Source organism: Marmota monax, unplaced genomic scaffold (genome assembly GCF_021218885.2).
Source record: "Marmota monax isolate L192 unplaced genomic scaffold, Marmota_monax_Labrador192_F-V1.1 WCK01_AAM20220418_F8-fsc00245, whole genome shotgun sequence".
Lineage (NCBI taxonomy): Eukaryota > Metazoa > Chordata > Mammalia > Rodentia > Sciuridae > Marmota > Marmota monax.
In genome coordinates this window covers 184,556-208,214 of record NW_026693895.1, presented here as the reverse complement: position 1 = coordinate 208,214, position 23,659 = coordinate 184,556, and the positions used below count along the sequence as shown (strand labels likewise).

The 23,659-nt window shown below is 48.8% G+C and overlaps 1 protein-coding gene across 1 annotated transcript in view; it reads right to left on the bottom strand.

The window, feature by feature from the left end:
• The window catches only part of Acoxl (acyl-CoA oxidase like), a 326,620-nt gene that overhangs the window by 213,946 nt on the left and 89,015 nt on the right, over window positions 1-23,659 (bottom strand). The window contains 1 exon segment of the mRNA XM_046462815.2: window positions 20,423-20,457. Coding sequence (XP_046318771.1) covers window positions 20,423-20,457 — 35 coding nt within the window.

Below are 23,659 nucleotides of genomic sequence, written 5' to 3'. Positions count from 1 at the left end.
TGTCCATCTCATTCCACCATCATTCCTATCCCCTTGTCCCCTCCTTTCCCCTCCCTCCCCTTTGCCCTATCTAAAGTTCCTCCATTCCCCCCATGCTCCCCTACAATGGCCATTATGTGTCAGCATCCTCATATCAAAGAAAACATTCGGCCTTTGGTTTTTTGGGATTGGCTAACTTCACTTAGCATTATATTCTCTAACTTCATCCATTTACCTGCAAATGCCATGATTTTATTCTCTTTTAATGCTGAGTAATGTTCCATTGCATATATATATATACCAAAGTTTCCCTATCCATTCATCTACTGAGGGGCATTAAGGTTGGTTCCATAATTTAGCTATTGTGAATTATGCTGCTATAAACATTGATATGGCTGTGTCCCTGTAGTATGCTATTTTTAAGTCCTTTGGGTATACACTTAGGAGACTGATAGCTGGGTCAAGTGGTGATTCCCTTCCCAGTTTTCCAAGGAATCTCCATACTGCTTTCCAGATTGGCTGCACCAATTTGCAGTCCCACCAGTAATGTATGAGTGTGCCTTTTCCCCCACATCTTCGCCAACACTTATTATTGTTTGTATTCTTAATATCTGTCAGCTTCTGATAATGTTTCTTTTTTCTGAATACAAAAATTACACACATTCACTGCAGAAAATTAGAAAAAGCTGGAAAAAATAAAGAGTAAAATAATCACAGATAATTTCATTACTGGAAAGCAAGCACTGTTATATTCTGGCAAATTTCCTCCCAGGATTATTCAAGGCATATTGCTTTTACATTCTGGTGAATAGTTGTAATGTGCTGCAAACACAAACACAATTTTGTGTCAAATTAAAAAAAAAAAAAAAACCTCAACACTATATCATGAGCATTTTCCCATGTTATTACAAACCCTGCATGAACAATACTTTCATGGACATATAATATTCCATTGTAGGAACACATCATAATTTAGTGATCATATTGTCATTTCCAATTTTGTATGTCATGAATAATACAGAGAAACACCTTTGCTCCAATATGTTTTATGCAATCCTGGGCTATTTTGGGGGGGTAGATTCTAATAGTCTTGTTTTGTATTTCTATTTCAGTTTCTCTAAGAGAATCATAATAAATCAGATTTGCAAACTCAAATGCCCGCTTGGATTAGGAAGGGAAATGAGTACAGTGGGCTAGATGTAAGAAAACGTCAAAACCTAAAGAAAGCTGTGTGACCCTGTTGAAGTGCTCCCGCTGGTGGCTGCCCTATGCCACAGAGCCAGGGTGCTGCTGGACTGCCCAGTTTTCCAAAGAAGCTAGAAACCCAGGCTTTCTACTAATGTATAAAAGTTGGCAAAAGGAGGTCTCCTGCCCTTCCAGGCTGGCCACAGCCCATTCATAGGGGGTTCTTCCTTCCTTGGCCACAAGGAGGGCCCTCACCATGGTGCTAGGGTGGGGCTACAAGAGGAGTCCAGGGGATGACTCAGTGAGACCAAAACAGGATTTCACAGTTTGCATCAGTTCCAAAATTCTGCTAGTCCTTCTTTCTCTGGACTTTTGCTCAAATACATGAACAACATCTCCGTGGGTCTCTAGTCCCAGCTCCTTCCTGGAAGGTAGCTCATTACACACACCCATTTTATAAGCAGGACCAAAGGCACCCCTGTGGCTCTCCTTCCTGGTAAAGCTGGTCCGCTAATCTCTCCAGAAATCAGGTAAAATTCTCATCCAAACCCCAGGGCTCCAGGTGCCACTCTGCAGGGATGCACCTGCTTCCCATTACTGCGTGTGGCTGAGACCTCTGGGCTGCTTGGGACTTGACTGTGGGGACGCGGAAGGACCCCATGCATTGGCAGCCAGTGCGTATGGACTCGGGAGGCCCCGCAGTGCCTAATGGACACCAACGCTGCTCTGACAGCAGTCACAGAAGTGGCCCCAGGATGGAAAGAGAGAGAAAAAAAAAAGAGCCCGAGTGTGCAAATCCCCTTCACAAAGCTCACGGAGGTTCCTTTTATACAGCCCCTGCCATCTGTCATCGCAAGATTCACAACAGCTCCCCCGACTCGCCACACGGACATTTCTGCGGGGGTCACCGGAGTGGTTCAGGGACCCTGACAGCAAAACAATGCTCAGCAAGGTGAAGGCCGGCGAGAAAATCCTGCTAAACAAACACTAGGGGTCAACGGCACAGAGAGCAAGACCCACTGAGACCCGCTAATTGGAAATAATTCCAAGTTTTTCAGACATTACGTAGTGACAATAAGGTGCAAACACCGGATTAGTGACCTCCGAAAGACAGAGAGCTTTTGTTCCATCTTTGTAAGAGCAGAATTTAACCCTGTGTTTTGAAATTCCCATCAACCACTCTGTGTGAATTTAAAAGTTGGACATTTAATCATGTAGCCAGGGTTAGACTCTGAGTTTCTCCGTTCCAGGTCAAGAAGCAAAACGTATGTGGGGGAGACAAGGGGAGAGTGGGACAAATACAGCCCTAAAAGCAGCCAGAGAGCCCTTCTCACTGTGGTCCCTCCCAGAGCTCAGCAAACCCAATGACACCTCCACTCTGCCCGGCGGGGGCAGCCACTTGCTTTGGGGATTTTGTGATGTTTGTTTGGAAGTCAGTCTTGTCGAGCCTTATTTGGCAAGGTTTTATTTTGGTTTGGGTTTTGTACTTTGAATATGCCAGGGAAATCTCAGGGAGCCCCATCCACAACCAAAAAGAAAGTAAAAGTCTTCTGGAAATGCCTGATAGGGCTGGAACCTGGTTTGGTTGGGAGGCAGAAACATCTGGAGAAATCAATACTGAAAACATAGTTTAACCAAACAAAACTTGGCATCCCTCCAGGAAGCCCTGGTGAGAGTCATTGTCCACTTTGGATCAGTAGTTACTCCCACTTCCTGTGGGAGGCTCCTGGAGGACACAGAACTCTGTGGACCAAGGAGGACACTTCAATGAACTCTCTCCATCTGTGATCCCCAAGATGCCACTTTCTGGATGCTCCTTCCCAGGGTCTCTGTGAAGTGCTCGACATGCACAGAAGCACCCAGACGTGACCCCCAAATCCGTGTCTGACTCTCCAAAGCTCCTGATCCCTGCCCTGCAGAGCAGGCTGGCACTCTGGCCATAAAGGAGCATCCTGGGCACCCCGGCACTCCATCTTCTACACCAAGATCCATCAGAGTGAGTCAAGTAACACTGATTCTCTCCAAAGGACCAGTGAGCACATTGGGGACAGTGAACTGCGTGTCTCAGCCCAGGCTGTTCTCACTCTGGAAAGATCCAAGTGGCAAAGTGATACACAGATGCCCTGGCTCCTTCCTGCAGCTGAGCCACCCAGAGATCTCTCCTAGGTCTCCACACAGGACAGCAAAATGGCTGTTCAGGCGGTAAACCCCTGACATCCCCAACCTCCCGCCCCAACACACACCCCAGCAGAAAGCTTCTTTCCTGGCTGTAAGAACAAAGCACAAAAGTACAGTTGCAAAATCACAACTAGGAAGTAGAAAGAGGCAGACAGGGTTGGAGAAGGCAGGCTGGGTGAACTGGCTGATGTCCCCTGGCCTCTCTGAAGCTGAGGAAGGGCATGGGACTGACTCCCAAGGATTCCAGTCTTCGATGAGACTGAGGGGTGCCTGGGAAGTCCTAGCAGGAACTCACAGGTCAGGAACCTCAAGGCCTGCGCCAAAATGCAAGGTGAACATCACACACCCCATAGTCCCGATGCCCCTGTACTTAGTGGGCTCAGACCCTCAGCAAGTTAGACTCATATCACCATCCCACCACCCTGATGGCAGGGGGCCCTAAAGCAAGATCGCACACGTCGGACACAGAATCAGTTTCCACCACTGGCAAGCTCTTTGTACACAGCGGCGGTCAACAGCAGCTGCGATCCCTCCACCCTGCGCCCAGTTGTCTCTCCTCCCTCCAGGTGTGCTCCTGACCCAGCAAGTCTCTCCTTCACGGTGTCCTGATGAATAGATCGTCTGTGTTTTCTTTGCCTTCTTCTTAATGGCCTGGACTATCCTCCAGCAACCCAGCTGTGCATGTCAGATAAAATGTATTGGGGTCGAATGGATTCTCACATCGCGCTGAAACGCAGCACATAACAAAGGACCCCTGGCCACAAGATGAGCATTCCAGAAAGCTCCCCGAAGGCTCTGCGAACCGCCACTCCAGCCGCCCGCTACCCAAACGTGGAGCCCACCGGCATCAGTCTACACAATTACTCCATTCTCTCTCTCCCCCTCCTCTTTAGCTTTTTCAAATATAGTTATGCAAAAGACTTCTGTTTTTAAACTCCCTGTGCAAACACAAACATTTCACAAAGCCCAAGCAGATAAAATCAGCCCGGGTTGAATGTGTCCTGAACACAGAGCTCTTTGCATCGTGACCTTTCATTGTCGTGTAGAAATAGAGAAGCTGGCACTTAGAGAAATGGTGAGATTTTTTTTTTTTATGTTGGAAACAAAGGTGCCACCCCACATGAAGCAGGCACACTCTCTTCAAAGGAAGAGGTGTTTAAAAACTGGGGGGAAAGAAGGAGGCACACTTCCTGTTTGAGATGGATGGAGGAAGAGGAGTCGTTCAAATGTGCAATGCAACAGGTGGGCTTAAGAAACTCGGAAAAGGGTGCGTGGAAACAAACCCTGACTGCCACCGTGATATTTTAAAGAAACAACATTTGTATTTTGTTCCATCACTGAATGAAATCCGCCAAAGCCATAGGGAAAGTACATATGTTTGCACGGAGCCCGCAGTTGACTCATTATCTCTGACTTTCTGTTCTGGTGAAAAACATCTCTCTCTTGAGCCTGCAAGCGTTCAGACCCTCACAGCTGAGGACAGATGTGGCTAGCAACGCCTTGCGAAACCAATGCCAGGAAGTGGACTGCCACCACAGGCTCGCACACCTGCAGGTGACATCACCGGCTCTACCTCACCCAGAAATCTATTAACACAGAGAAACAGGTGTCACCAACCAAAAGCTACTCTTAGAAAGCATTCGCCTCCCCAGCCTGAGGTTGCAAATGGCAAACTCCATGCTGAACTTGCACCTGCCTTCCATGTCTGGTCAGGGGCCCAGGAGGATCCTGTGCTCCCCGCTTCAATGTCTCAGGACACCTGTTCCTCACAACCCCAGGGCTCCAGATGCAGCCAGAACAAAGGCCTTGGAGAAACGTCTGAATACTGCCTTTTCCTGCCATTCAAGGAATTTTGTCTTTTCTCTTGTAACAAAAAGTAGTTAATACCAGTTCAGGCTTCCCTAATTTCTTGCCTCTGAAACAGCCTTCTTGGGGGGTCAGTGACCAGGTATTTAGGAAGCATTTGACGTGTGTAAAGAGCAAACACAGAAACAATGCGTGCCTGGAATGTGCTTCACAACACTCCAGCAGGAGAGGACGAGGAGGAGAGAGATGAATGGACACTGTCAAAATGTTGATAATTTCGGACACTGGGAGAAAAGTCATTGGGAATCCACTTTGTTATATTTTATTTGTTGGAAATATTTCATTAAAAAAAATCTTTTTAAACATGTAGCAACATTTCCAGTCATTCACACTTCCCCTCCCTTCCTCCTTTGCAACAGAATCCCAGCATGATTCATGTAATTCACCCTCCTCCACAGATCTACAGGGTTTCACTCACCCAATTAGGATCATTCCAATTCCCCTCACCAGTTATGGCCTTAAAAATGCCCAGCCGGTTTTCTCTGGACAATGAGAAATGGGGAAATCTCTTGAAGGGTTCCTAAAAATACAGTTTCCATACTGATAAAAAGTAACAAAGTAGCATACAGGAAAAGATGGATCTACCTCTTCCACTAAGTCTTATTACACCTGCATGTGATCGCAAGACCCTCAACGGCCATTTTGTGACCATGAGGGAGTCAGCCAGACAAGACTGACAGGCTGAGAGGGCTGCAATTTGCAGAGAGGAAAGATCAAAGCAAGTCTGGTTGTTGAGGATGTTCCTGAGTCCCAAAATGACCACTCTGCACTGCCTCACTTCAGGAATCGGTAAGTGAGAAAACAGTTCTCCTGCTGTTTACAAGAGCCAGCCAGGGCTTCCTGCTATAACTCAAGGCCTCCTACCTAACGCCAAATGACCCCTGGACAAAGGGAGGAGAGAGTGGAGAGCCCTGAGGCTCAGCTGGTCACTAGGTGCTCTTTGCTGCATCATCAGAGTCCTGATGAGAGCAGCTGTAAAGTCTGCAGAGTCCTCTGGGTTGAGATTTCCATCCTGTGTTCCCTTAGAACACAAGGTCTTGTCTTTTATCCCACAGCACATACTTGATACCTTGCTGAGTTGGCAAGCCGTCGGGTACAGCCTGTGTCTTCTCTTGTAAAGCTGCTCTTTGGCGGGCTGGAAGCGTCTTCTCCAGTGGTCTCATGTGCACGGCTATGCCGGGTGAAGGCCGCTGTGACAATGGTGGGCTGTGGCAAGGTCTTCCTTAGGCAGCTGTGTGCCTGGGACCATTCCTCCACACCCTTGTCTCCAACAGAGTCCGCCCTCATCGTGGGCCCGTGGCAGTGAAACCAGGACGGCTCTGGCCACTTGTTACCTGGAGAGTTGCGCTAGCCCTCCTTTCACATCAAGACTTGCTTCAAGGTCAGGGCAGCCGGTGGTGAGGGGAAGAATCACTTTCTTTTTCCATTGCTTTCAGATTTTTTTTTCCTTTTTTAAAATAACAAGTATAAAAGAAAAAAGCAGATGTTCTTTTGTGAGGAGTTTTTTCTCCAACACCTAGTATTTCCTTTTTCCCTAACTTCTTTCATGACAGAAGATATATGATTAAAAACATATTTTAGAAGGTTTCCTTTCAGGCAAAACAGATTCTTTGGGGTCAATTAACTCCACTGGAAGTGAGTGTCCTGGAGCACAGGTTGGTGACTTTCGCACCTGAACCCCAACTTCTGGCCATGGGAGTGGTAGATCCCAGGGAGCAGGCTGAGCAGGGACCTACCTGACCTCTGACTCCTGACCCATACCTGAAGGTCAGGGACCACAGAGAGGGAAACAGAGACTCAGAAAGCCAGGGTCCCTCTGAGATCACTTGAGGAGGGGCCACACTTTCCTGAGACTGAGCAGAGGCTTTACAGACTTAGCCAGGTGGTCAGCCTCTGTGGTCTCTGCCCCTCAACCCCCACCGTGCATCGCCTCACCACCCTTCAGCAGCTACTCAGTTGTTGCTTACAACACCACGTTTCAGAAGAAATGTCTATCGACATCACCTACCCTCCCTGCTCGGGTGCTCTACGGACATCACTTAATGGCCTTGCTGCTTGCCAACAAATAAGCACACCACTCTAGGGGGTCAAGGTCAAAGGCCTGAGTTCAAATCCCACCTGGGTCATGTGTACCTTGATGGAGAGGTGTTAGGGCTCTGCCTGGTGGAAAACAAGGAGCTAACGACAGAGGTGGGGTCTGGAATGTGTACTCTTAAAAGGAAAACTTTAGACAAATTGAATTTAGCCAACTTCATTTCAGTAAAGAAAAAAAATTCATGAATAAGTCTGCACCCCGAATCTTTCAGAACACTCAGTGCCCCACATGCGCTTTACACCCAGGGAAGAAGTGACCTACAGGAACACCCTGATTGATTGCTGTCAGCATTTGCCTTATATGGTGGTACCTGGGCAGCTCTCAGCCCCTGATTGGCTGGAGGTTTGACCGCTGTAATTGGTTGAGACTCAGCTACTTGTTTGGAGAGTTTGCTTCCAGTTAGGTTACCATCTGCTTACGCATTGAGTTTGGTTAAGTACACTGTCCACAGAGAAACGCTAAGCAAACCTAAGCTAGGTATGGAGGTGGTTTTAGGCTAAATGTTATTCAGGTTAACAGTACCAACGATACTTCTACCCAGTGTCTGTCTGCCAACTCCTCTTCCTCATCCAGAAGTTGCTCCAGACCACACCGTGGAGTCCCACATGGCTGAGGTACCCTCCCCAGATAAGCACCCCCCAGCCTTAGAGTATTGGGTACCACCTTCGTCAGGGCCACCGAGATGGGCATGATGTTTTGCCTTCCTCAATGAGTTCTCAGCAAGTACGGGTTGAATGAACAAACTGATCTACAGTCAATTTAGCCAACTCAAAATCTCAATTGAGTTTTTTTTTTATATATATTTTTCCAGGATTTCATTTCTTTCTCCTTTTAAGATTGAAAAGAGGAAAGGGAGAATGGAAATAGGAGTCAAGGTGAAATAACCAATGACCTTCCAGCTCCGTTGCAGCTAGTGGCTGATTAACAGGGCAGGACTTTCCTGTGAGCCTCCAATGAAAGCCAAACAGGGAGATTGGAGGGCTGGCTCCAGAGGGCGGGCCGTCCTCTTGCCAGTTTATATCTCTGTATCATTGCACGAGCAACCATAAAGGGATTCTGGGGGAGCTTTCATTTTGGAGGGGCTACCCCTCTCCATCCATTCGAATGATTAATCAAAAGCTGGTTTGATTCCTGTTTATACCCACAAAACACCACACCACCCCCTCCCCCGAGCCAACAAATAGAAAAAAAAACATTTTTAGGGAATATTGAAAAATATTTTATCAACACAAAAACCAACACAGCATGTGAGCTTCTAAATAAAAGGTTTGATTGGGTCTATGCTGACTGAGCACATTGTGTGTGTATGTGTGCTGCCAAGCCCCAAAGATCAAAAGAGGAGTAAACACGGTGCTGACCCCGGGAGCTCTCAGTCCAGCCATGTGCCTCCCCCCCAGGCACTATTCGCTGTGGGCTGGATGGCTGGTGCTCTAAGTGGCTGTCCCACGCATTGCAGGATACTGACTATCCTTGACCTACTCACTAGATAGATGCCAATAGTAATGTGCTTCGAGTCAAGACAACAAATATATCACCAGATGTCCCTTAGAGACAAAATCACCCCGATACCAAACCACTGGCCTAGGAGGAATGAACATAAATACCAAGAGGAGGCACCGTTGCAGGAGACCCAGCACACTGGATATAGTGAGCACCAGGGGACACGGGGCGTGGGCGGGAACAGAGCAGGGAGTGCCTCTCTGGGTGGCCCTGGAGGCTCTACCAACCTCAACAGGAAGCAAAACCTAAGTGATAAGCCACCTCAGGGAATATGAAAAGAGCTGTCTCAGCACAGCTCGTCATTGGGCTCACTGCAGGTGACGCAGAGGCTGCCCCTTCAGAGATGCCCTGCGCCCCCACAGGCTCCGCCCTCTGTAAAGGCTGTAGCATGTTCTTGATTGGCAGGACCTGGGAGCCACCTGTGAGACAAAGTGGATTTCATACAGCAAGTTGCCAACAAGTAAGGCATGTAGTGACTGGAAGGAGGCAAATCTAGAACTTTCTGTGGCTAGTTTACCAGAGCCTCCAGTTCCTCCTTGCCAATTTAACTGTGCATCACAACTCCAGAGAGGCCCTGCGGGAGGGAGCCCAGACCAGAAGCCAGGTTTACGGCAATGTCATGGACTGTCAGCCTGTGAGCCAGGTCCGCAGCCAGGTCCGCAGCACGTCAGCGTCCCTCCAGACAGAAGCCCCAGCAGGTGCTGGATGAACTGGATGAGCTCCCTCCCCCACCAACTGCAGACTCACAGGCTGGCCACCCACTGGGCCCCGCAGTGCAGCCAGCCCAGGGGACCTGGGGAAGGCAGGAGCAGTTGGTTCTAACACCTCTGGAGTCTACCCGGGCTTCCCCCTGCCTGGCCTGGCTGCCGCCCTGACCCTGACAGCATGGCAGCCCCTTTCAGCACGGTAATGAGCCTTGCTGCTGGGCTTCGTCCAGCCTCATCTCCCTCTGCCCTTGGCCACTTGGTCAGCGGCAGTCAACCAAGCAGGAGTCGGGGTAACACCTGCTGCCATCGCCCAGCCAGAACGCGGAGCGGCTTTCTCACTGGCGAGAGCTGCGAACAGCTGCACCCCATTCCCTGTCTCTGGGGAGAGGTCAGCAGCGATGAGTTTTCCAGATGGATGAGATGAGCAGCGCCTCCTGGAATGTGACCTCGGGCACCTGCTCCCGCCCCACAGAGGGACAGAAGCCAAGCCTGTCACGTCCTCCCAGCACCCCTGAGGGCTCAGGGGACCCCAGACTGGAGAGCCAACTCTGGCGGCCCCTTGCATGCTCTCTGCCTGGCAGCCTGTGGGTGAAGGACAAGGTCAAATCTGACCGCCTGGGGCTGCACCGCCCCAGTGAGAGGGCCTCCCTGAAGCCCCATTCCATCTGCAATGTCCACAGCTGACATAAGACGGGACTGCACCTGTGTTTATGTGGAAAGCCACGCTGAGCCTAACAGCTCGCCTTTGCTGAAAGTGATAAAGTGGGCAGAAACATGAACTTGAGGCCTCACTTGGGGTCCATGAGACGGGCATCATTCCAGATGTAGAGCCTGCCCCAGACACAGAGGCCCTTGGAAGACAGAACCAGAAACACAGCCTCAGACAAGGTGGCTGCACCTTGAAAAGTGGAGCTGGGGCTCCTACCTGAGCTCACTTGGGTTCCAGTTCACTGACGTCATGTCATTACAGCAAACTTGCCCTTTTCGGGTGTCAGAGTTGGATGAGTTTGGGGGAAACGCAGGTAGTACTGTAAGCATCACAATCAAGGCTTCAAATGTCACCCGAAGTCCTCAGGCCTTGTCTGGTCAGGCCCTCCACCTGCATCTCTTCTCTTCTGTAGTTTTCCCTTCTTGTCCTACAAATGGAGTCACATGGTATGTGCCCCTCTGAGTCTGGCTTCTCTTAGCCTCGTGCCTTTTATTGCTGGTGGTGTCTGATGATGTGGGTGTACCAGTGGGTCACCTTCCAGTTGAAGGACACTTGGGATTGTTATCAGTGTGAGGCTGTTATGGACAGAGGTGCAATCAGCGTTTGCATACAGGTTTTCGCGTGGACAAATGTTTTCACTTCTCCTGCAGAAGCATTTAGAAGTGTGACCCCTATTGTCAGAAACTATCCAAACGTCTTCCCACAGTGGCAGTGCCATTTTGCCTTCCCACCAGCAACAGGTCAGGATCACAGTCACTCAGCACTTCACATTGTCTGTTGGTTGGTTGTGGTCTGGAGGTGTTTCTTGGTAGGGAGAATATTAGGCTTTAAGTCATTCTAATATACAGTGTACATAATCACCTTAATTTGCATTTCCTTAATGATTCATAATATTGGAGCATCTCTTCATGTTTTTATTTACAATCCATATATCTTATTTAATGAAGAATCAGCCAGGCATTTCTGCCCATTTATTAAGTTGGGCTGTCTTGTTTTCCTGGTACGGCTGTGAGAGTTATATACATTATGGATACAACTCTTTTATCAGATCTGTATTGTGCAACTATTTTCCCCCAGTTTGTGGCTAGTTGTGTCATTGCTTAGCAGTGTTTCTCAAAGAGCAGATGTTTTTAATTTGGATAAAATCCATTTTTACCAACTTTTTCCTTTATAGTTGGTGCTTTCTGTGTCTGAAGGAACCTTTGCCTTGCCCAAGGTCATCAAAACTTTCTCTTACATTTCTTTTCTAGAAGGTTTTCAGTTTTAGGTTTTAAGTTTAGGCCCATGATCCCTGCGTGTTCATTGCTGTACAAGTTCTAAAAAACGTGGTAAGGGTCTTACATACATAAATGTCTCATTGACCTGTATGTCTCTCCTTTCCCCAATACAACACTGAATTGATTACTGTAGCTTTATAGTAGGTCTCGAAAATAGGTCCTGTACATTTAGTTCTTTTCCTTTTTCGAGATTGCTTTGGCTGGTCTAGTACTTTTGCCTTGACAAATGTTTTAACTGACTTGTCAATGTCTGCACTAGGATCTAAATTTGAATGGTGTTGAATCTCGAGATCAATTTGATTTGAGCAACTTATTCTTCTAAAAGTAAACAGGTCGTTCTTTCGGGGAGATATCATAAAAGAAAGACCTCCGCCACCCTCCCAGGCCCACAACATTCACGTAAGTGGCCTTAGATGCAGCCACGTGCTGATGTGCAGGGGCCTGTGTGGAGCGGGCCCTGCAGTCGGCCTTTCCCCCTGCTGCCTGCAGTAAAGAAGAGGTGGAGTCAGATCTGATTCTCACACCTGACAAGGGAAAGGAGTGGGTTCCCAATCAATCTTGGGAAAGGAGGTAACATCCCAGGGTCCACAGGAGGGTGAGTGGGAGTTCACTGACGTGGAAGAGAGGAGAGAAGTACATTCTCCAAAGGCAATAGCAAGATCAGGTGGTGGGGACAGGAAGCTTGGTGTGAGGTGGGAATGGGGGCTCCAATGCCAAGCGAAAGCCCAGGACTCTGATCTCTGGGCATGGAAGCTGTGGGGCATCTGAGTGGAAGGGTGTGATCAGATCTGAGAAAGTCCCCCCTCTTGGCAGGCCAAAGATGCCCTGGAGATCACCCTGCGGGTGTGGCAGTAAGCAGGCTTGAGGAATGGCCATGTGGTCAGACCAGAAAGTTCCTAAAGGACAAGGCCGCTCTCCTGGTAAGAGACAAGGGGTTACAGGAAGACCAGAGGGGCACAGGGAGACACATCCATCTACTCCCTCACTCCACCAGGCCCTGAGGAGCACCTGTACTCTGCAGGCACACCCACAGCCCCATTCCAAGGTCCAAAGTGACACACAGCAATGTAACCTCAGCCCTCAAGGGTCTCATTAAGTAAGACCATGGGACCTGGACACTCTGAGTATTTATGGTCTGCCATTTGGGGGCAATATTTATCTTTAAAACGCAACCTTCCAAAAAGACGGCTTTGCTTCTAAGATTATTTAAGGTTAATAATTTCTTGGCAACGCTGTACAAATCTGGTCAGAGCCTCATTGTGAAGTTTGGAAGAGAGACAGATGGAACAGTCAGCCAGAGCACCAGTGACAGAGACATCTATTCCCTGGAAGGGGAAAAAAGGGCAGAAAGACATTTTTGTTTATTTTTACAAAATTTGGAGAACAAGAGTCTCCCCCAGCTGTCTCCACAAGATCAAACCAGCTGCAAATGGGAGTCGCTAGGTATCTGCCAACACTTGACCTCAAACTCCAATAGGCCCCATGGCCCTGCTTCTGTCTTTCCCTCCCTTTACGTTTCAGGATGACAATTCCATTTGTTTCTTGATGCCGCCGGTCCCTTCAATAAGCTCTCTGATTCATTTGCCAACTTCAAACTCCACTTCTAATCTAAGTCAGAACACAAAAGTCCACGACCCCTTCCCTTCTTCCTGGGCCATCTGGGCTCATTCAGAACACACACACACACATGTGGTCTTGGGGTGACAGCTTAATCACAGGTCCTCAAGTTCCTCATGAGGACGTGGCCACAACAGTACCAATCAGGGACCGCCAAACTGCATGTAGACACACTCCCGCTTCTCTGGGGGTCCCCAGTTCTCCCTCTTCCTGCAGCTCCTGGGGCACTGGAAGCCTCAAAGGGAGGTGGCACCTGTGACTTCAGTGTCAGGTTTGGACAAACCTCAGTGGAGACCAAATGGGCTTTTCTTAGGACCTGTGAGAAACCAGCAGAAAGAAGTCAGTTCTGGGCAAGGACCACTCCTGGGTGCTGTCCACAAGTCACACCCTGCGGACTTCCATTGAACTAAAGCCACCAAATGGAAAATCTGCTTCCTTCCTCATTCACTAAAGAAAGACAACGAGCAGAAGCATCCTGTTATGGGTAGTTCTCTCGTCTTGTCCCCGACTTTCATGAGCTTTTCTAAGAAATATGGGCATAAGCAGCAGGTGTGAAAATTCCACACTGCTGGTTTAAGTGGCCAGAGAAGGAGAGCTAAGGTGAGATGCCCCCTCTGGCCCATTTCCTCGTTCCTTATCACCCCAGGGGTACCACCAGGAGGGACTGCGTTTCCTCAGGCAGGAAGAACAGTTAACTCTTTCAATCTTGTAGAAAAAGAAAAAAACAAAACAAAACAAAAAACACCCACACAGTGGGGAAATTGTTCCCCACTGTGTGGGCGGTGGGGCCCCAAGAGCTGTTATCTGCAAAGGGCACTTCTGGGGGTTACCCAGCTGTCACCACTGTGTGGATTCCACCCGAAAACCTCAAGCCAAACAGTGGGGAATGAGCATCAAGAGGCAATTTTCCACTCCGCGAAAATGACTTGACTTCACAAAAATAAATTTAAAAGGCAGGATAATAAATGGCGCACAGTGGGATCTGGTGTGAAATTCACTGTCAGTCACGGCTGATGCTCTTCTTGCTTCCTGTGTTTATGCTGTCTGAATATGACCATGATGGCCTCACTTCCAGACCCCTCAGCACCCTACCTGCACCAGGTCTCAGGGTCTCAATGACACTCACATGATATCACCCCCCAACCCCTCTCTCTCTCTCTCTCTCTCTCTCTCTCTCTCTCTCTCTCACTCACACACACACACACACACACACACACTGCTGAACCAGGCAGACAGAACTGGAATAGCTGGTCTAGCAGGAGTTGCCGGTTTCTGGGGCAGAAGTGGGAGGAGGTATGTGTGCAAACGTGTGCAGGGGTTCCTAACCATGAACACTGTTCACTTTAACAAGGAAGATCGCACCCCTGCACACGCACGGGCATGCACAAGGCAGCCCTGGGCCCTAAGCCCCATGGCTGCCACACAAGGGCCCCTCCTGCTCTGGGGCAGCTCTGCCCCCACTCCACCCTATGTCTGTAGCAGCCTGAGGGTGCTGCCTGCTCACCAAGATCATACAATTCTGGAGACTCCTTCCCCTCCTGTCGCACTCAGCTCCTTTAAGACCCCCAAATCCACTCCTCTGCAAAAGTGAGTTCTGTCATTCTAGAACCACATTTGCCTCCTCCCTTTTCCCTATCCCCACCTCCATCTATTACAGAGGTCAATTGGGGTTGTCTCCATCATTACTCTTGGCCCTGGCCCTTCAGTTAGAATTTTGGAAACAGATCTGATGATTCAAACCCCAAGTCCCAAACCTGTCTTCCAGAAGTAACCTTCCTCACAGGAAGAAGACCCAGGAAGCTCTCAATCTCAGCATCTGGACTCTGGGTAAACATGACAAGGAAATGGGAACCATTTCTCAATAGCAAGCATGAACCTTTGAGTGACCCGGAACTGTGTAAGCATAAGGCACAACGCCATTTTAAGAAGTAATCAAAAGGAAAACAGTGTGGCTACTCCTCGAAAGACTAAACTTAGAATTACCATAGGTTCCAGGAATCCCACTCTGGTATAAGTGAAAAGAGGGACTCAAACAGGTATTTCCACACCCATGTTCACAGTGGCCAAATGGCAGGAATAACCCAAGCACCCACTGATGGATGAATGAGAAAACAAACATGGTACATACGTACAATGGAATTCACTCACCTTCAAAAGGAAGGAGATTCTCACACATGCTACGACATGGTCAGGTCTTGAAGACACTATGCTAACTGAAACAAGCTAATGAACTTGGACAAATACTTATGATTCCATCAATGTGAGGTGCCTAGGGTAGGTGAATTCACAGAGATAGAAAGTAGACTATGGTGGCAGGGAATGGGAAGACAGAGAAAAGGGAAAGGGGACATTGAGTTATAGTTTTATATGACAAAAAAAAATTCTGGAAATGAATAATGGTGTTGATTGCACAAAAATGTGTATGTACGTTTTGCCACTGAAGTATGATACTTAAAAATGGTAAAAATTATGCTATGGTTTCAATGTGCCCCTTTCAAGATTTGGGTGTTGAAACTTAATGGCCAATGTTAGTTTTAAGAGGCAGAGTCTTTAAGAGGTGATTAGCCCATGAGGGTTCCTCCATATGAATGGAATTAAGGACCTTATAAAAAAAAAACTTGCACTAGTGTTGGGCTATCTTGTTCTTCCTCCTTCTGTCATGTGAGGCCACCATGTTGCTCCCTCCAGAGAATGTGCCATCTTGGAAGTCTGCCATCTTGGAAGTCCGCCATCTTGGAAGTAAGGAGCAGCCCTCACTACACTCTGAATCTTCCTGCACCTTAACCTTGGCCTCCCCAGAACTGTGGGAAATACTTTTCTCTTTATAAATTACCCAATCTATAGCATTTTGCTATAGCAGCATAAACAGACTGAGACAAATGTCAAGCTTATTTTGCCAAAAACAAACAAAAGGAGAGAAGTTTCAGTTACTACAAAAACGTGAAGGAGACTTGTAAAGAAGGGACTTAACTAGAAACTCTCATCCTTCATCTTCTTCTTCCTGAATGAGGGGAGAAGTAGGTGGCAGGCTCACATCAGAGGGCCAGAAGAGCCACCACCAGGCAACAGTGGCCTGCAGGCTTCTGAGAGAAAAGGCCAATTCCTCCTATACCCACAAAGAAAAGGTGGGACAAAGGACATGGAGAAGGAAGGGCAGATGGCACAGGCCTGATCCACAGATGGCTCTTCAGGGACACTTCCACAAGTGTCATCAATTCCTGGCAATTGAGGAGTTCCCAAAGGTGGGTTTCCTCCCCACCACAAACTCACAGATGCCTCAGGACTTCCTGGAGTTTTAAAATAAGAATTCTTTCTACTTCAGAAACAATTTTCGGAGAACACATCCTTTGGTAATGAATGCCCTCCATGTCTCCATAGTATTGAGGATGTCAGTCCTCAGACAGGTCAAGGGCTCAGTAGCCCTCCGCATCATGGCTTATGTGCGTCAGACAGCTTTGCTTTGACAGAAGCCCAGCCAAGCTCCAAAGTCATCTCTGAGCTACTACAATCACTTTCTACTCATTTTTTCTGTTCCCAAAGCCCTCCGACTCATGCAGGTGACACAGCTGCCTTTGTGACTGCTCACTCTAGAGGAAGAGGGTGGTTGGAGACCACTTCCTCTAAGGAGCCTTGGCTCACTTACCTCCCATGTGTCCTCTCGAATCCTCCCGTGTGTCTGCTCTGCTTCCCTAAAGAGTGAGCAGCTTGCAGCAAGAACCGTGTCTCAGGTTCTCACCAGTGCTCCAGATAGCCCCTGGCATTCGTTCAGCCTGCACCTTCCACAGGGGCCACTGGGACCTCCTGCCTCACATGCTCCAAAGTCATCAGCTCCCTTAGCTAAGAGGAAAGGTCTCCACTTCCTCTCTTAGAATACAGGGCAGTGGGGGGCAGGGGTTACAGCTCCAATCAATGCAATAAGGTGATGCTTTGTGACTTCTCAGACTGGGTCACAGAAAGGAGGTAGCTTCCACCTGCCCCTCTCTCTTTCTGGGACACTCAGAGACAGTCAACCACTGTGCCGTGAGGAAGCCGGGCCAGCCCATGCGGAGAGCAGCAGAGACTCAGCCACAGCCAGCGTCTCCCACGGGGCATGTGAGTGAACCAGACTTTGGATAACGGGGTTCTCCGCCCTCCAGCCTCCAGCAGAGGCTCCAGACTGTGAGGCAGGGTGAGCCACCTCTAGGGCGCATCCGACCTTGGGCCACAGAGCACGTGAGCATGACACAAGCTTAGTGACCAGGCAGTCACAGCGACAGGAGCAGGCTCCGTGACTTTAGCCACAAGAGGAGCAATTCCAAAGCCCTAAGCTCTCTGAAAAATGGCTTGTCAGCTGTCACCAGCTCCTTCACTATAAGGCGGAGGCTTGACATGGTGGGCCTCGGGGCCACTGTCCTCCTATACCTGCCGCTAAGATGGCCAACACTTTCAGAGTCATACCAACTGCACTCAGGCCTTCTGGGAGCCTGACACAGCCTCAGAGCTTTTTCTATAATATACACTTTCCTCCACAGCCCCCAGGATAGGTACATCCAGGTAGGAAGTAAGAGAGGATCAGAGAGGGTAGGGAATTTGCCCAAGACAAACTGGAGAGCAGATTGCAGAGCCTAAGATGAGAGAGACAGGTGACTGTCCGAAACCACTCAGCTGGTGAGAGGCAGAGCGCACGGGGCGAACCCGGATGCTGCTGACCCTCTTGACAGCCAGTGGCTATTGGCCAACTGATTTCTTGACAGAGTGTCATGAAGGAAATGCCTCAAACCAGGGAGGTTGATGCACACACCAGGGACCAACCTGAGGACTCAGAATTGAAATTTCCCTCCATGTTCCCAAGTCTAAAGTCTGAAGCAACATCAGGACCCCAAGGTTGGGCAGGGAAGTGCCCACAGGGCCCTGAGGGCTGTACACCTTCCCCTGCTCACAAGAGCCGACTCTTGGCTCCTGCAGGCCACAGCTCACAATGTCCACTTCTCTGCGCAGCCTTCTGACCACTGTCTCCCCACCACATTTCTCAATGAGGTCATGCTGCTCTGGGGAAAGAGGAACCAAAGCAGAAGGTCCATGACAACTTGGCACCCCCGGGCAGCATGCTCCTTCCAGAGCTCAGCAGCACCTCCAGCCCCAGGAGGAGGCAGAGCCAGCCATGCCCAGTGGAGGGCAAGAAGGCAGTTTCCCTTCCGAGGGAAGATCAGGTTCAGCCCAGGCAGGCGTCTCCACCACACACAGGGAGCTGGTGGCAACATGAACGACTTCAGGCCTCCCCTCTGGGTTCTGGAGGGAAGACAAATCTCTGCCATCGGCCTAGTCGTGACAAGAGCAGGGACAAAGGCCCCAGGCAGCCTGCCCGTCTCCAGCTTTGCCCTGCTCTTCCATCTTACCCAATCCTAAACCGCAGGGACCAAAGACCTTCAGCCTGGCAAAGTGCTAACGAGAAGGCTTTATTCTCAACCCACCTATAGACTGAGTTTCCACACAGCCATGACTCTCCACAGAGCCACAGGAAAGCAACCCTAGGCATCTCGGGAAGGAGCCCTGTCTCGAGCGCCATCTTGGCTTTCTTAGAGGAGGGGCACCTTTGGCGCCTGCCTTGAAACGGGCTGCTCCCTTCCTTGACCTGCAGGACGCATGTAACAGAGAAAAACCGAGCCCAAGAAAAATCAGCCTCTCCTGCCCTCTCCCTCTCCCCACCCCCTCACCTTTCTCATTCTGGAGCAGTCCACATTTAGAACACTCTAGAAAAAGAGCCTCTTGACAGTTGCTGAGAGAACACTTCCAACCCCTCGCCCCAGAATGACACACCAGGTATCCCATCAGCTTTGGGGTCCAGCGTCCACGCCATATTTGCTCAGGCACCTCCTCCCCGCAGCAGCCTGGCTATGTGACAGGGAATGGCAGGCCTCTGCAGGATAATGTGCTCCCACAGGTGCAGGGATCGTGCACACAGCAGACCTAGAAACACAGGTAACTGAGGGCGCTGGATACACTACCCTAAGAGGTGGCACCTTGGTGTTGGAGAAAATAACAGAAGAGGAAGGTCGCTCTCACGTTCCTACCCTTCCCCTGAAGCAGGTGGTAAAGCTGTCTTGGATGGGGCCCTGCTAGGACCTGGCAGAGCATCTGGATGTCTGAAGACACAGGAACAGGGAAGAAAGTGAGCAAACAGGAAGCCAAGGTGCCCTGTTATTACCATCAGATCACACCCACTTTCCAACGTTGTCCCCACTTCCTTATGAAGGCTCCTGTGTCATCCATTAAGTAACCTGGTAGGCCCCCTCCCATTACCTGTCTGCCATTGTGTGGCTCAGCCATGAACCTAGTGATGGGTAGGGGAAGACATTTCTTTACCCCTGCACAATCATGAGCTTCTCTGAGGCAACTTCTTCCTCAGGCCCTGGAAATGTCTGACATGAACAATTTTCCTCCCACTCACTCATCCCAGGAGTCCAAGGCCTCACCGGCCCTCTGCCTTCTCATATCTGCACAGAGCCTGAGTCTGTCTCTCTGGGTCTCAGTGATTGTCTGATTCCACATTTAAATTGAAACCATGCATACAATTTGTTACAGGCATTTTAGGAGGTGAACTTGTAACCCTCTGGGTTGTTTGTGCAGAGTTTGTGACAATGTCCCTGAGCCCCAAGCCTTTACCCAAAGGTGGTACTTGGGAAGGCCATGAGCACAGTTTGTCAACACTGCCTGTCGCCCTTCATTGGGGTTGGCTCTTACTTTAATTCAGTGTATAATACATGATGATGCCTGCAAACAGAAAAAGGTTCATTCTAGAATGCCCATTTGTGGTAGAAGACTGCATTGGTAGTACAAGAAACAAGCATTTTCATAAACTTGATGCAGTTGAGACCAAAGTAGAAATCCTGCAGCAAGATGAAAATGGAGGCTTTTTGCCACTGCCAGACGTGGCAAGACAAGAGGAAGAGGCCCCGTGGGGACGGGGACGGGGCTCTCCTGGCCTGGCCTGGCCTAGCCTCACACGCAGGGCACCTCTGATTTTGGTTATTACTCTTAGGCAGGTGACATTACCCAGAAACCACTTCTGTGTCTCTGCTGTGGAGCTTCCCATTTTTGTGTTTTAACAGAAATGTTCTACCTACCACCAGTTTTGCATAGAGTCCTTATTCTTCTGAATAGCAATTTGCTCTTACCAATTAAGCAGCTAGGACAATTTCATCGGTGCCATTAACATCATGGAAGAGCAGCCACCAAAAATAAACTCATAAACCCTAGGACTGGAACAAATTAAAAGCTCCAAACTCATAAGCACATTTCTTTAAAAATAAATAAATAAATAAAGCTTTACCTGTGGCTATAGCGAATGGCTATGGTCAACCCAAGCTGCAATGAAGAAGAGAAAGAAGCATAAATTAGTTAATATCAAGGACCTGTTGATTCACAAGAAAATTAACTTAATACAGTCAAATATTTCTTAAACGATTCCTAAAATGCTCTGTTGCTAATACTTCATAAATAGCACATTTAATGATAGATCTTTAGCTTTGACTTTGCTTTTAAGGGATCATTGTGTTTTGAAAAGGTCTTAAAGAAGCCTAAAATATTTCCTTATGGGTTAAACAAAAGGTGTCCTTCATCAGGAAAGACTTCCCGAATGGGGCTCTTTCAGCTCTGCGTCAGCAGTGGAAGGACTGGAGGCAGCCTGTGGCTAACTGCAAGGTTCACATTGGGACAGCAAAGCCACAGGGGACCCCTCACTGCCTCCTAGCCCCAACAACATCAGTGGGGTCCAGGCCACCAAGGAGATGGGCCCCCTGGGAAAGGTCCAACTCAAGACCCAGCCCTGGGCACAAAAAAAAAAATCGAACCTGAAATGCTAAGGTGACGTCAAGAGCCCATGCAGGCCACTGCAGAACACAGCAGCAACTACAGGCTGAGGTGAAGCTGTGACTTCCTCTTTTCTCTGTAGGGAGGGTCATGGAAACCTCCTAAGCAAATGTGGGGGGTCAAATGCTAAAGCCTGGGCCACAGCTAGTTCACACAAGGTCGACGATAGATTCTGAGACTTTGAGCCTCAGTTTCCCCATCTGTACAATGATCAAATAATTAACTTCTCACAAGAAATGTAAGCATGAAGCAACTTTTCTGCATTGGTGTGTGTGTGTGTGTGTGTGCGCGTGCGCGCCAATCCCCAACAGATAAGGAAAACTCTACAAATATTTATTTAGCTATTGCTATTAGCACAATATATAGGCAAAACTTTAATTATGAAAATGTTTCAAAATTTAATTATTCCACTTGTTTTTAGAACTTTGAAAGTATTTCACCATGGAACAGGTGATCATCACTGCCCAACAAGCTTTATTCACATAGGAGCCTCACAGACCTGTCCAACTGTCGCACTAGGAACTTAAAGCTCACAGCAATTAAGAGCCCAAGGTTGTCTATAATATCATTTCTTTGCAAAAGGTCTAAGTTGCACCTTGAAATCCCCAAACATCATTTGTGGTGTTTTTGATATCCCCCATTGGGGGGGGGGCATGTTTATGGCACTGGATGATGCAAGATGTCAGGCGGGACCCCAGGCAGGGGGCGGCTGGGACAGGCAGGGCAGAGAGAGGAGGAGGGAGAACAAAGTAAAGGTTGAGGTAAGAAAGTCCAACGCCATGGTCCAGTGGGACAAATGGCAGAGTCCCCGGATGTTGTTGGGCTGGCTCAGCTCCATAAAGACTCCCCGAGTGTGATCACTGCAGGCACCCAAAACGCAAGCACCAACCAAGGTGAGCCACCGAGAACCAAGGAAATCGCGCTTAAGTTTACAAAAATAATGTGCAAAAGTGAAAGCCTGGAAGAACACATCTAGTTGATTTCATAGCACACTCGCCTGAATGTATTCCATTATCTATCTCAATTATGCAAGGAATCGGTTTTCTTTGAGATTTCAGCAAATAGAAGAGAAAGACGCCTCAGGGACTGAAGAAGAGGAGGAAATTACTTTGGGAAAGAAAGAAAAGCTGAAACTGAAGCCAGAGAGGTCAGGATGAGCAATTTGCAGATTTTACATGCTGCGTCACTTTACATTTCCTGGGGTTAGAAAGTTCTGGCTTACAGTTGGGCTAATTAAAAGATAATTTTACTGACTGAATATTTTGATAAGCTTTGGAGTACAGTTTAATGGGTGGCTTTTCCACAGTTGAAAGATAAGCCAATGCTGGAGCAGGGAGAGGAAATGAGGGTGGGAGGGGAAGGATTAGAAAAGCAGAGAAAGTGATCCTGGGGCAGCTGAGCTGCGGAAAGGGGCTGGGAGGTAAGCCTTTGGCAAAGGTGAATTTCAATGAAGCGTTTTTATTCATCTTTTCCTGGCTTCTGAATCAAACGTATCTGATTTTATTGTTGCTTTTAAAAGAACGCCTTTATATGGACAGCACTGTGAATCATGGAAACTCCAGTGGACAGGGTCAGTTCACACCCAAGGCCAGACCAATCAAAGCCCCCTGAAGCCCTCGGTGTATGCAGGCCATGCTAGGGACCAGGACCGTGGGGCACAGGCAAAAGGCCCTGGGGCTACACTGGAAACAACTGGACGTGGACCGGAACAGGAGATTTCAATGGTCATTCTGGAAACGTGGCTGAAACTACACATAGAAAGCACTGATCCAACCAGGCAGCCCTGAAAAGGGTTGGAACAGTACAGGAAAGTTCTTGTGGGTCTCACTTTGAAATCACAGACCCAACAGGCTGATGAGGCAGTGCTGTCCTCTGAATGGTGAGAGGAGGAGCCTGAGCCTGCTGTCTCATTCCCACAGAGGAAGAGGGGAGGGGAGGTCTCTGAGCTCTGGACCTTAGCAAACCCAGGGGAAGGCAACTGCATGACCTGCTGAGAGAGGAATCAGAGACGATGTTCCCGAAGCATTCAGAACAGCATCCGCCTCTCTGAGGCCCCTCACCCTGCTAAGATGCACCAGCAGCTCAGAAATACCCTTAAGTCTCGCGCACGGGCACACAGGCACATTCACACACGTGTGCAACATCTGCTTGTGCACACTCATGTGCAGGTGCACACTTACACATACACATCTTCCATACTTGAACATGTGCACACTGCTGTAGTTCATATGCACACACGTGCATGCATGTGCTTGCTCACATGGGCAGGTACCATCACACGGGCACACAGGTTCACACATACACACTCACAGGATGTGTATTTACTTGCTTATGCACGTGCCTCAATACAGTGGCATTCAGAGCCGCCCTTGCAGCCCCTCAGACAAAGGGAGGCCTCAGACAATTGACCCCTTTGTTGCTGGTCTCAGCAGGGACCCGGGAGAGGGGAGAGAGGCCGTGGTTGACCCCTGACCCCAACCCAGCCAGGCTGAGGCCCAGGGACAGGAGGTCAGTGGAGTTGCTGCCCTCCCTGGGGAAGCCCCCTCAGGACCTATGCAAGTGTTGCCAGAACACACGTAACCAACAGCAACGCCGAGTTCTTCTTTTTTAGATTTACACAATTTGTTAGTCACAAAATTAAATCACAGTTTAATGGCAAAGAAAGAGTAATTTAGCATTTCTCAAAATCTCCACCAGC